We start from the raw sequence: 9979 nt of genomic DNA on the forward strand, positions 1-9979 counted from the left end.
TTATGTATAGCAGGTTGACAGAGATATTCAGCTCGCGTATGCCGGCTGCGGAGGTTTTTGTAGCGGCGAGGAACGCTTCGCCGCTACTTGCATCACCGCTGATTGTCAACGATGACACGGACCTCCCTGGAAGTAGCCACGAGACCACACTCTCATGCGTCGTAATTAGTTCTTGTAAGTGGGGTATGATACTCAGCGGAAGAGGATTGGGCTGCTGCCATGTCGTAGAATCCGGACAGTGACGATGGGATATTGATAGCCGGAAGAGCCTAGGGGCGCGCTCCAAGATAGGAACCAGCCCAGTCAGTAAGCTGCTCTCTAGGCGAACGAACAGCTCCTTGAGACACAACACCACAGAGTCGGATCGGAACAGTACTAGCGCAGGATTGATTCGCCCGACGTCGTACGACAGATATTCGAGACCGTCCAAATTCACAATCTTTTGCAGAAAGCCTGACCACGCGGTCCCGAAGAAAGCTGGTTTGAAGGTGAAACTTGTCCATTTGCTCGTGGAGGGTGCCAGAGCTGCACGGAACTGCAGGTCTGCGGATCCGGCGACGAGTGCGCCTTCTTCTATCGTGACAGTACGAAGGAAAGGCATGCCAACGAGCGTGATGAGCATGCTTGCGTTGACTATGATGTCTCGTATCGTAACCTTTTCCATGCGACGAAAATGCAGCGTCGCGGGGACAAAAGTGGGGGTGGTGAAATCGTTCCCGGCTGTCCAGCTAGTAGAGGTGAACGTGCACTCGCGAACATATCCGGCAAGGTGTTGAGCTCGGGTATTGCCGCTATGCAGCAGGTCGTGCCAGAGCTGGCGCGAGGCTGGAAGGCTGTACTCTGATTCTCTCCCTCCCAGCTCGAAATTCTTGTGATATGCGATGAACCGGAAGAGACGTTTCTGGCCCTCGTCTCTGAACGCTCTGCATACGAGAGACAAGAGTGCCATCGCGTACTTGTACTCGCGCAAGGACATGTCCATGAGAGAAGGTTGGAGTTGGTCGAAGATTATGACGTAGAGTTCCAACGGCAGGTTAGGAGAGCGTGTTACCGCTAGGAACAAGGCACAGCAAGAAACGTGAGCTTTGACTTATCCAGGGAGAGGAGGATTTACCGACACGGGCTCGTATAGCGGCATCGATGATCTTCAGAGAGCTCAGTCATATTTGATAGCGGGTACTGTCCTAATCACATGTAAGCGTTTATGCACATATGCAAGCTAGGCGTAGTAACAAGAGTTACAAGGGGTGATTACCTTGTGCAGGTCTTGTCAAGTCGGTTGACGTTCAGTTGCACTAGTGAAGGCGACAGTTTGGGGTTCACACCTCGAGATTTCCCACGATAAGTATTTGAATACTGCATTCATAATTGACATTGAACTCTACTTCGCCGCGTCTACTTCGTTATACTCTGCCACCAGGGATCTGATACATGGGAAACCATAACGCGCAAGCTGAGTCATCCTAAGAAACACTTCACATCTGTGTGAATTTGTGACAGCCGGAAGGGACAAAGCGAGCCAGGATAGCTGGGCCCCAAAAAGATAGATAAATGCAAAGGAAGAAGAGAAGAGGCTTCCAGTACTGGCGGAGTCGGTAGAGAAGAACTCGCAGCTCTGAGGGTGGGCCGTTCTTCCCCGCCTCGTCAATAGCAGCTATCTCTTCTTCGGTCAATGGTGCTGTAGAGAGTTGTTAGCTTGCAGTCATGCGAAGAGGAGAAAAGTGGCATACGAAGGTCAGCGGTATCGAGATACTCCTTCATGTGTGCTTTGGTAGAGCTCGTCCTACGAAACGGCTGTTAGCCAATGGTCCCATTTCACAAAAATAGGAGGATTGTACGACATACGTGACAATAGCGACGCCTTTGCTGCGCACCCAGGAAAGAATGACCTGGGTCGGCATGGCACCGAGACGTTTAGCAGCGGCATTGACAGGCTCATCAACCGGGCCTCCGGGGTAACGTGTGATTGGCCTGCCCGTAATGTTTGAATCATCGCAAACCTACGCCAAGTGCAGTAACGTACGCCAGACTACTATAGGCTTCGGTCACGATCCCGTGCTTCTTCGAAAATTCGAGCAAAGCCTTATTCTCAGCGAAGTTGTATGGATTTAAAAAGATCTGCGAGTGTCGGTAAGACAGTGTTCTAGTATGAAGTGTATCAATAGAAGCACCTGGTTAACCGCTGGGACAATGTTCGCGACAGTAAGAAGCGACTTCAGCTGGTCCAGCTGGAAGTTGCTCACGCCGATGCTCCTGCGTGGTGATGAGCATCCTGGCGACAGCAGAGCAGCTCAGAGGAAGAAACGGCGCGTACTTTGCGTATCCTGCCTCCTTGAATTTTTCAAACTGAGACCAGACCTTCGCGACGTTGCCGACAGATCTTGGGTTGTGGATGAGATAAAGGTCGACATATTTCAGCCCAAGCTTCGGACAAAAGATGAGGTACGTAGCCCAAGAGTTCATATCAGGCTTACCTTTTCTAAGCTAGCTTGTATGGCCTCAGGGGCAGTGCCGGTGCCAGAATACTTGGTGGTGATAAATAGCTCTGAACGCGCGAGTCCGCTTTCCTTGATGGCCGCGCCAACGTTTCCTTCTGTACCGTACCCTAAGCAAAAGAAACATAAGTCTAGACTGTATATTGCAGTAGCTCGGGTGTAGATGTCACTCACACTGTGCTGAATCAATGTGCGAGAACCCAACGTCAATCGCTTGCTCAATGAATTGAGTCATCTCCTATAAAGCTGTTATCACACCGCCCTTTTGCACCGTACGTACAGTAAGCGGCACTTACATGTCCTTTCCATTTCGAGCCTGTACCATAGGCAATAGTGGGCATCTAGAAGTTTCGGTCAGCCTCCGAACGCCCATGAACGCACAGGTGCTGTTGCTGACTTCACTGCCATCGTTGAGCTTGACCGCGCCAAAAGGCATGTTGACCGCTGGCTGCAGGACTGGACAAGAGAGAGGGCGCCGTGCTCGCGTCAGCTGTCCTGGTGGCCGTACGAACAAAAGCGACAGCTTGCTGCTGATAAACACGCTAGCAGTTTCTTCCCACGCGGTTCTGTAGCCATATGCCTTCGAAATGATGCCAAAGGGCGTGCGACATCTCCCACAGCCGGGAAGCCCGGTTGAGCGGCGTCGCTGGCTGCGGCTCGCCTGGATCGCAAGAGCGCATCAAACGGCGCGTCAAAGTTACCATCTATAACCGGAGATCTCCGTTAAACGTCCTCACGACCCGGGCTCGATCCTGCGCCCAGCTTGCTTTGCAAACGCGACTCCCTGCCAACGCCGCCCAGTGCCACCTCTCCCAGGTCTTGCGGCGAACTAGGGCCAACACCGGGCCTCGGGCTCGGGCTGCCACCATTCGCACATTCATGGATCATCACTTTATGAGGATAGCAAATACCGCCGACCTCTCTCCTCGCATCCCACCATCATGGATTCTCCCCCGAGCACGACGGGAAAGCGTTCACGAACGTCAAGCCTTGCGTCCGATATATCTGATTCGTCTACGAAACGGACGAGGGTAGACGAGGAAGTCGAAGAGATGCTCCAAGTATCTCTCAGCGGCCAGCAGCCCGATGCTGTGCTGCAAGGTTTTGGTAGCCCTGCCAGTGAGCCGCGGAATCAACCAACGATAAGGGACGAGACGTACTATCTCCAAGACGGAAGCTGCATACTGAGGGTGCAAAATACACTGTTCAATGTGCGTCTGGTCCTTGCACAGTAGTGCTGTCACTCATACATGTCGACTTGGGTCGCAGGTACATCGCACTCTACTGGCAAAAGATGGCTCCCTGTTCAGTTCCATGTTTTCCCTGCCGCAGGGAGAGCATGAGATAGAGGGCATTTCAGACGAGTGCCCTATCCACCTTTCCGGGGAGACCGTCTCAGAGTTCAAGAACTTCCTCTGGGTTCTGTACGCCTTGTGCGTACGTTCAAGTCCCGGCACTTCACAATGTCGTCTAATGGTGTGTTGATTGCAGACCACACGAACTTGCGGAGATTACGGGTCCACAGATTGACTTGGCCCGCCTGAACCGTCTGATTGACATCGCCCGAGTATCGTTCAAATACCATTTTCGCTCTCTCGAGACCTGGGCACTCGATGTTATCAATGAGCAAGTGAACCGCAAACCAGTTCCATCGATCTTCTGCCTCCCTTCGTCGGCGTCCGCTCTCCTTCATTCATCGAATACATCGTCAGGGTCGGCGATCGCTTCGAGCCCATTTGCCTCGCAGGCGCCTCAGGCTGCCAGTCCTCAGGCTATAGTGAGTAACGGGGCGCTGATATCGAGGCTCATGCGTCTCGCACAGCTGTGCGCGCATGAGAAGCTGCTGGACACGATGATAGCCGTACTCAAGGTGCTCATGGGCCACTCGATCCAGTACGCACATCTCGCGATGACGCTCGCTGACGAACTGGACCTGCGCCCGCTGCGCGGCATCGCCTACTTCGAAGTGATGCAGAGCGACAACAGCATCGTACCGCGCACCTCGTTGGATGTGCGCAGCCGCGGAGCGTCGGCGCCCGAGCGGAGGAACGTCCCTGACGCCGAGGGCAGGCTGATCGTCACCCCGGAACAGAAGCTGCGGCTGCTCACCGGGTACCATCGCCTCACGCTCATCTGGGAAGAGCTGCGCGCCACGCCGCCGTCGTTTGAGCATGCGCCGGCGTGCAGCGCCACATGGCACCAGCACGGCTGCACACAGTGCTGGCTTGACTTCTGGAAGGAGAAGACACGGAGCGACGCGGTGATGCAGCACGGCCTGGCGGATGTGCTTGGGCGATTAAAGGCGATATCGAAGGAGTTTGTGAGATGGGGGAGCGCGGCGTATATGCACCAAGACTGTCGGATGATTGTGCGGAGGGTGATCCAGGAGAAGATCCGGACAATCGAGGAGGAGCTGCCGGATTATTTTGTCGAGGATACTTCGGGTTAGTAAAACCCCGTGAGTATCTTAATTTCTGATTGGGTTTTGGGAGACTTGGGTGTATCATTCTGTAAAACAGATATTTTACTGCGACAACAATTATCGTTGTAGATTTCTTCATTTCGTACACAGTTCCGAAGCCTTACTCTATTGCTGAACACATGCTCGTATTACGACTCGCACTGCTACCTTGTGTCGTGTACCTGCGTCTCGAGCCCAGGAGGAATGGTGCTGAATATACCGACATGGTACGACCACTGCGTAGTTTGCTGCGACAACCTGTATATCCGATCTGGAGATGAGCTGGGCTTCCCCAGTAACGTGAGAAGCAACATGCCTCGGATGTTTAACTTCCTTTGCGCGCAACAGTGACGCGACAGCTTCGGAAGAAACTATAACACTGTCCAGAGCTTAGCCTGGCACTCTCAGTAGGACCACGACCAACAGACCTGATAGTACAGCCTTCACGCGGATGAACGTCTTAAATTGTTGATGTGACTGAGTAATCATGGAGGCTCACCGAGTGGAAGAAGAACAATATTCATGATCTCTGTTTGGATCTTGTCGATTAGCTTACACCGCGATTGCAATCAACCAGCGGCTTACCATTTAGTTGCAGGTATGCCATGACCTAGTGCATCCGTTCTGAGATCTGCCGAAACCAAACAAGGCGCCACAGACTTACCGCCATAGGAATGCAGGTAAGGGCCGTAATAGATGCGTACATGATACCCTGCGAAAGCAGCACAGATCGAAGCGGAAGTTCTGGCGGTAGCTTTTTTGTCCGCATCCCGAATACTGTCAGTGCCAGGATGGAAGTATCCCAGACCAGGGCTAGAATCATCGTAATCAGTATCTGAGAGGCTCCGCGCATGCGTGGCGGTTACTTACTGCACACAAAATAAGCTAGGAAAGCACCTTTGGCTCGTGGAGCTAGTGCTATTGTGCAGAAGATCTTGTCAGGGTCCCATATTTCCGTGACGCCTGTGCTACCCACTGCCGTGGTATGAGTTAGACCTCGTAAGCAAAACCCCACGTGCCAATGAACTCGGTCTTACGGACGACGGAGTAGACAAAATGGAGAAAGCTTAGGCAGCGCAAAAACCAGATTACAGCTATATTTTCTTTCCAGAGGACCATGCTGTATTAGGCTTCAATGTCAGGCCAGCGTTGAGAGGTAAGGGACGAGCACCACGCACGCGCGCAGAGCGAGGTTGCAGCTTGATGCCGATAGTGCTGTGTTACCTGCTGCCTAAAATGTTGTGTCAGAGCGAGTCACAGAGCGCATTCTGGTTTCTTACCACAATAAATCGCATGACTGCTGCATGCGGCTCAGCATGGGAAGTAAGGGATTGAGGGAGACGGGGAGAGCGAACCTGAGCCTGCACACCCAGTCGATGCTAGCGGTTTATCGATGGCGAACGGTATTACTGAAACACTGAAACGCATGGTGCTCAATATTAACGGCCAAGACAACGTATGGATGACTTACATCGTGAGCAGCATGGCAAGGTGGGCGTAACGACCTAGTAGGTATGGCACCTGATTCCGTCCTTGAATTTTAGCGAACGACATCCGCTAGGATTTGATAGCTACGTACATGCACGAGCCGCAGATTTGTTTTTCGCGTAAGCAATTCCAGTTCGACCTTGTGGAAGGATAGGATGAGATACCAGCTATGTAGTGCCCATTAGTACCTGACGCAAATGCATGAGCATGCGCACCGTACATGTACAGGCCGAGGAGGAATGAGCTCATCTCGATCAGCCAAGCCATGATGGCCTCAATGACATCGTGGGCGAGCCAGTACGTCATCGGATTAATATTAGTGCCGTTGCTAGCGTGTCCAGTCTGTGGTGGATGAAGAGGTCGATTGCTAGCTGCGGTAGGTTTTTAAAGCGTGGCATCCTTACGGCAAGAGACACAGCCCAGTCGGCAAGGATTTATTAAGGAACGATCTAGACAAGTGTTGTACGCTGAGTCGCACAGAAGCATGAGGGCATTCTCAACGATGCGCTAGCCTGAGAGCGTCACGGTGTCAGTGGCGTAGCGCGGCGACGTCTTGACTGTTATTATGTATCCTGCCAATCATAGCATGATTCATATGTGATCGAACTTTTCGGGTCGGGTAGTCAGGCAACTGCTGCGATCGGATGGGTATTCCTGCTGCGCGATCGTAGACAATGGAAGTACGAGAGTAACGAGACTGTCAAAGAGAGACGACACATCTGCTGCCTCTGAGAAGTAGAAGTACTATGCGAGATAGACGTAGATTGCTAAATGTTGCGAAGTGCTATATTTAGCACATATCTACACCAGAGCTGACGCGCTGACGACCAGATTGCGGGGCATTGCTACCCGGACAAACCAAGCCATTAAGACTCGCACATTTCCTCCACTTTGTTCCAAATCCGAACGGCGCCCACCCGTGCCGGAGATCCGGGATAGCGATGTACGTAAAGCTAGCCGCTACCTACTACAAAGCAGCAGCGAGATTTTATCGCAGTTCACATGCCCACATCCCGGCGAGCGCAGGCTGCGACGAGTGGCTGGCGTCGCTTCTTCAGACGCACTAGTACTCATCGATCTTGTCTCGCGATTTACATAGAAAAACTCCTAAATGTATCCAGACCTACAATTTGTGTCCGTCCGTCTAAACGCAATAAATATAACCTCAGCAGGAGGATGTCTTCGTCGCTCAGAACCCGAGGACGGGGCGCTTCTTTGTCATGACCCCGGAAACCTTACATCGTTCGCTAGGTTTCTCTACCTGGATGGCTCGTTAATGCAGTGCGCCTATGCTGTGATCATAAAATGTACAGCAAATCGATGAGATGCAGTCCGTATGAAGTGCACAACACATGCAAGAGACAGGCTGAGGATCAGGCGAATGTCGAGGGGCGGAAAGACTCCCACCCATTCATTGAGCGTGGAAATCAGGATATCCAGTTCATACACGGTTAGGCGGCAGCCAAGAAAATCCTATATTGATCTATACGCACCGTAGTCCGCTCTCCAGTGTCACAGTCGCGAATTGAAGTTCACGTTTGCCGCATCGACGCTTAATGCTTGCCGGGCGCTTGAAGCCCTGGCCGTCATTCGGTGGAGAGAAATCTTGCGTTGAGGTGTCCGGCAACGATACTGAAGCTTCAACGATGCTCATCCATGCCTGCAGAAACGGCAAGTGTCAATAATGTCGGAGTCGCAAGCCGTAGAGACGTGTCCCAACTTCGCAGCTCAGCTCGCATACCGAGGGGTTGGCCACTAACCGGAGGGAAGGGCAAGGCTCTATGCTTAGAGCAGCTTTTCAACACCACATCTACGCGGTAGTGCTCAAGCAACTGAGCTGAGAGAAAGCAGCACAGATGCCTCGAGCTTGTGAGAGATGCAGCATATAGTGGGGCATTACAGGATAAGAGCAAGACAGAGAGTGAACAAAATCTGGAAGTCAGCGATGCCCAGTCCGTGTCATGTTTCTGGTCACTCTTCTACCGATCGCAGGGGTGCTGCTCGACTGAGGCATCATGGCAGAGGTGGGCTCGGGGAACGTCATAGAGGTATCGGTAACACTGGGAGAGGGGAAGTCGGGGAAGTTTGGCATCATCTTCGGAGACAGGAAGTCGTCATGGGCAGGCAGAGGGGTATGTGCAGGAGTGATGGGAGTCTGAGCAGCGGAGTTCGTAGACGGGCCCATCATACTCTGGAGAATAGCGTCTATATTGTTGGACATCGGTTGTCGTTCATCTGCAACGACGGAACTGCGCAGAAGCGTCTGCTCAAAAAGATGATCCTCCTGCAAGCATCTGACTTGCATCCTAAGGTCATACAAAACTTTCTGATACAAGCCTAAGTAAAGTGTTAAGGCATGACAACAAGGAGCCAGGCTATAGCTGACGCACGCCGTTCTTCATCCGGATTTTTCGGTTTCTGCAGCAAAGGATCAGCCTCAGCCTCCCTCTCTTCTCGGCGCATGTCTCCTAAGCGAAGGCGCTGTTGGCAGATTTTGGCGAATTCGGCATCGGAAAGACGCTCTTCATCAGGGGTCGTCTCGTCAGGACCATAGTCTGTGCCGATCGAGTCCGTTGGAGACGGCGCGCGGAGTACTGGCGGGGCATAGCCCGGGTCACCGCTGTGGACGTAGGGGACACTATACCCGGGCATCTTTGAGACGGTGGTGGCGGCGAACAGAAGGAAAGAAAGAGTAAGACGCGCCTGGTCAACGTGTCTTTGATTTTCCCACGATCGCGATTATTATTAATTATTATTTAAGACTTCTCGCGTCGCGCGTCCACCTTCAACCACAACTTTCACCATCCCCCTTCTACCTACACGCATACCCCCTTCCTTGTACGCCAAAACTCGTTCTACGCTACGCTATGGCTTATGTCTTCAAACGAGGTATGTACCCGCCGCCGTTGCCATCAACATCGTTGACACCCTTGCCTCCCGGCCTCTCCTTCGCGCAGATGGGTTAGTGGCCTTTTTACGCGTCATTAGGTGCATCACTGGGCAGGACTAACCGTGTTAACCTCTACAGTCGCAAGGAACGCGTCCAATTTGACAAAGTACGCGTCGTCTCACTTTTCGCATCGACCTCAGCTGATGGTACGGCCTAAACAGATCACTGCGCGTATCGAGAAGCTCTGCTACGGTCTCGACACTGAATACGTTGATCCAGTGGCGTGCGTAGATCTACGAGCAACCTTTTGGCTTTCACTAAGGTCATTGCAGGATTGCGCAGAAGGTCATTGCGGGTGTCTATCATGGTGTCACAACAGTGGAACTCGATGTGAGTATTAGTTACGCAAGTCTCCCGCGTTTCGCTCCAACTTTTCCTCCTAGAACCTTGCAGCAGAGACCGCTGCATATATGACCACCAAGCACCCGGACTACGCTATCCTAGCAGCCCGTATCGCGGTCTCAAATCTGCACAAGGAGACGAAGAAGAGCTTCTCGGCCGTCATCAAGGATCTCTACGAATATGGTTCGTACATTTGCGAAGTGAGAGATCCCTGTCGACTAACTCGGAACTGCTCAGTGAACC

The 9979-nt window shown here is 52.5% G+C and overlaps 6 protein-coding genes across 6 annotated transcripts in view; 2 read left to right on the forward strand and 4 right to left on the reverse strand.

Moving 5' to 3' along the window:
* PHACADRAFT_186991 (uncharacterized protein) overlaps positions 1-976 on the reverse strand; it is a gene marked incomplete at its 5' end in the record, with an annotated part of 2680 nt that extends 1704 nt beyond the window's left edge. The window contains one exon of the mRNA XM_007399289.1: positions 123-976. Within this exon, the coding sequence (XP_007399351.1) occupies positions 123-976 (854 nt within the window). The remainder of the gene's footprint in view (positions 1-122) is intronic.
* Positions 977-1355: 379 nt separating this feature from the next.
* PHACADRAFT_261742 (uncharacterized protein) lies at positions 1356-2984 on the reverse strand. The gene is made up of 10 exons (XM_007399290.1): positions 2893-2984; positions 2792-2836; positions 2670-2733; positions 2475-2605; positions 2315-2424; positions 2172-2253; positions 2024-2118; positions 1846-1971; positions 1731-1783; positions 1356-1678 (listed from the first exon to the last, which is right to left on the reverse strand). The coding sequence occupies exons 1-10, from the start codon at positions 2929-2931 to the stop codon at positions 1476-1478; spliced, it is 948 nt and encodes a 315-aa protein (XP_007399352.1). The 5' UTR covers positions 2932-2984; the 3' UTR covers positions 1356-1475.
* A 326-nt stretch (positions 2985-3310) lies between these two features.
* On the forward strand, positions 3311-5148 carry PHACADRAFT_261745 (uncharacterized protein). Its single transcript, XM_007399291.1, has 3 exons — positions 3311-3706; positions 3765-3928; positions 3987-5148. Exons 1-3 carry the CDS (start codon positions 3437-3439, stop codon positions 4942-4944), a joined length of 1392 nt encoding a protein of 463 aa, XP_007399353.1. The 5' UTR covers positions 3311-3436; the 3' UTR covers positions 4945-5148.
* Positions 5149-5566: 418 nt separating this feature from the next.
* On the reverse strand, positions 5567-6778 carry PHACADRAFT_186994 (uncharacterized protein; the record flags this gene model as incomplete). Its single annotated transcript, XM_007399292.1, has 8 exons — positions 6665-6778; positions 6536-6611; positions 6428-6513; positions 6237-6317; positions 6135-6187; positions 5827-5931; positions 5621-5769; positions 5567-5587 (listed from the first exon to the last, which is right to left on the reverse strand). The coding sequence occupies exons 1-8, from the start codon at positions 6748-6750 to the stop codon at positions 5567-5569; spliced, it is 657 nt and encodes a 218-aa protein (XP_007399354.1). The 5' UTR covers positions 6751-6778.
* A 1249-nt stretch (positions 6779-8027) lies between these two features.
* PHACADRAFT_261747 (uncharacterized protein) lies at positions 8028-9115 on the reverse strand. Its single transcript, XM_007399293.1, has one exon. The coding sequence runs from the start codon at positions 9094-9096 to the stop codon at positions 8794-8796; it is 303 nt and encodes a 100-aa protein (XP_007399355.1). The 5' UTR covers positions 9097-9115; the 3' UTR covers positions 8028-8793.
* Positions 9116-9703: 588 nt separating this feature from the next.
* PHACADRAFT_261748 (uncharacterized protein) overlaps positions 9704-9979 on the forward strand; it is a 4136-nt gene continuing 3860 nt past the window's right edge. The window contains exons 1-2 of the mRNA XM_007399294.1: positions 9704-9724; positions 9778-9919. Of these exons, the coding sequence (XP_007399356.1) occupies positions 9805-9919 (115 nt within the window). The 5' untranslated portion in view covers positions 9704-9724; positions 9778-9804. The remainder of the gene's footprint in view (positions 9725-9777; positions 9920-9979) is intronic.

The sequence above is a fragment of the Phanerochaete carnosa genome, assembly GCF_000300595.1.
Source record: "Phanerochaete carnosa HHB-10118-sp unplaced genomic scaffold PHACAscaffold_9, whole genome shotgun sequence".
Classification (NCBI taxonomy): domain Eukaryota; kingdom Fungi; phylum Basidiomycota; class Agaricomycetes; order Polyporales; family Phanerochaetaceae; genus Phanerochaete; species Phanerochaete carnosa.

Bases quoted from the DNA above. Each gene is read 5' to 3' on its own strand.
- PHACADRAFT_261742 (XM_007399290.1), bottom strand. From the start codon at position 2,931: ATGCCTTTTGGCGCGGTCAAGCTCAACGATGGCAGTGAA. The intron at 2,606-2,669 runs GTGAGTGACATC...TCTTTTGCTTAG, and splicing joins GCACATTGATTCAGCACAGT to GGTACGGTACAGAAGGAAAC. The intron at 2,425-2,474 runs GTAAGCCTGATA...TTTTGTCCGAAG, and splicing joins TACAAGCTAGCTTAGAAAAG to CTTGGGCTGAAATATGTCGA.
- PHACADRAFT_261745 (XM_007399291.1), top strand. From the start codon at position 3,437: ATGGATTCTCCCCCGAGCACGACGGGAAAGCGTTCACGAACGTCAAGC. The intron at 3,707-3,764 runs GTGCGTCTGGTC...CTTGGGTCGCAG, and splicing joins TGCAAAATACACTGTTCAAT to GTACATCGCACTCTACTGGC. The intron at 3,929-3,986 runs GTGCGTACGTTC...TGTTGATTGCAG, and splicing joins CTCTGGGTTCTGTACGCCTT to ACCACACGAACTTGCGGAGA.
- PHACADRAFT_261747 (XM_007399293.1), bottom strand. From the start codon at position 9,096: ATGCCCGGGTATAGTGTCCCCTACGTCCACAGCGGTGACCCGGGCTAT.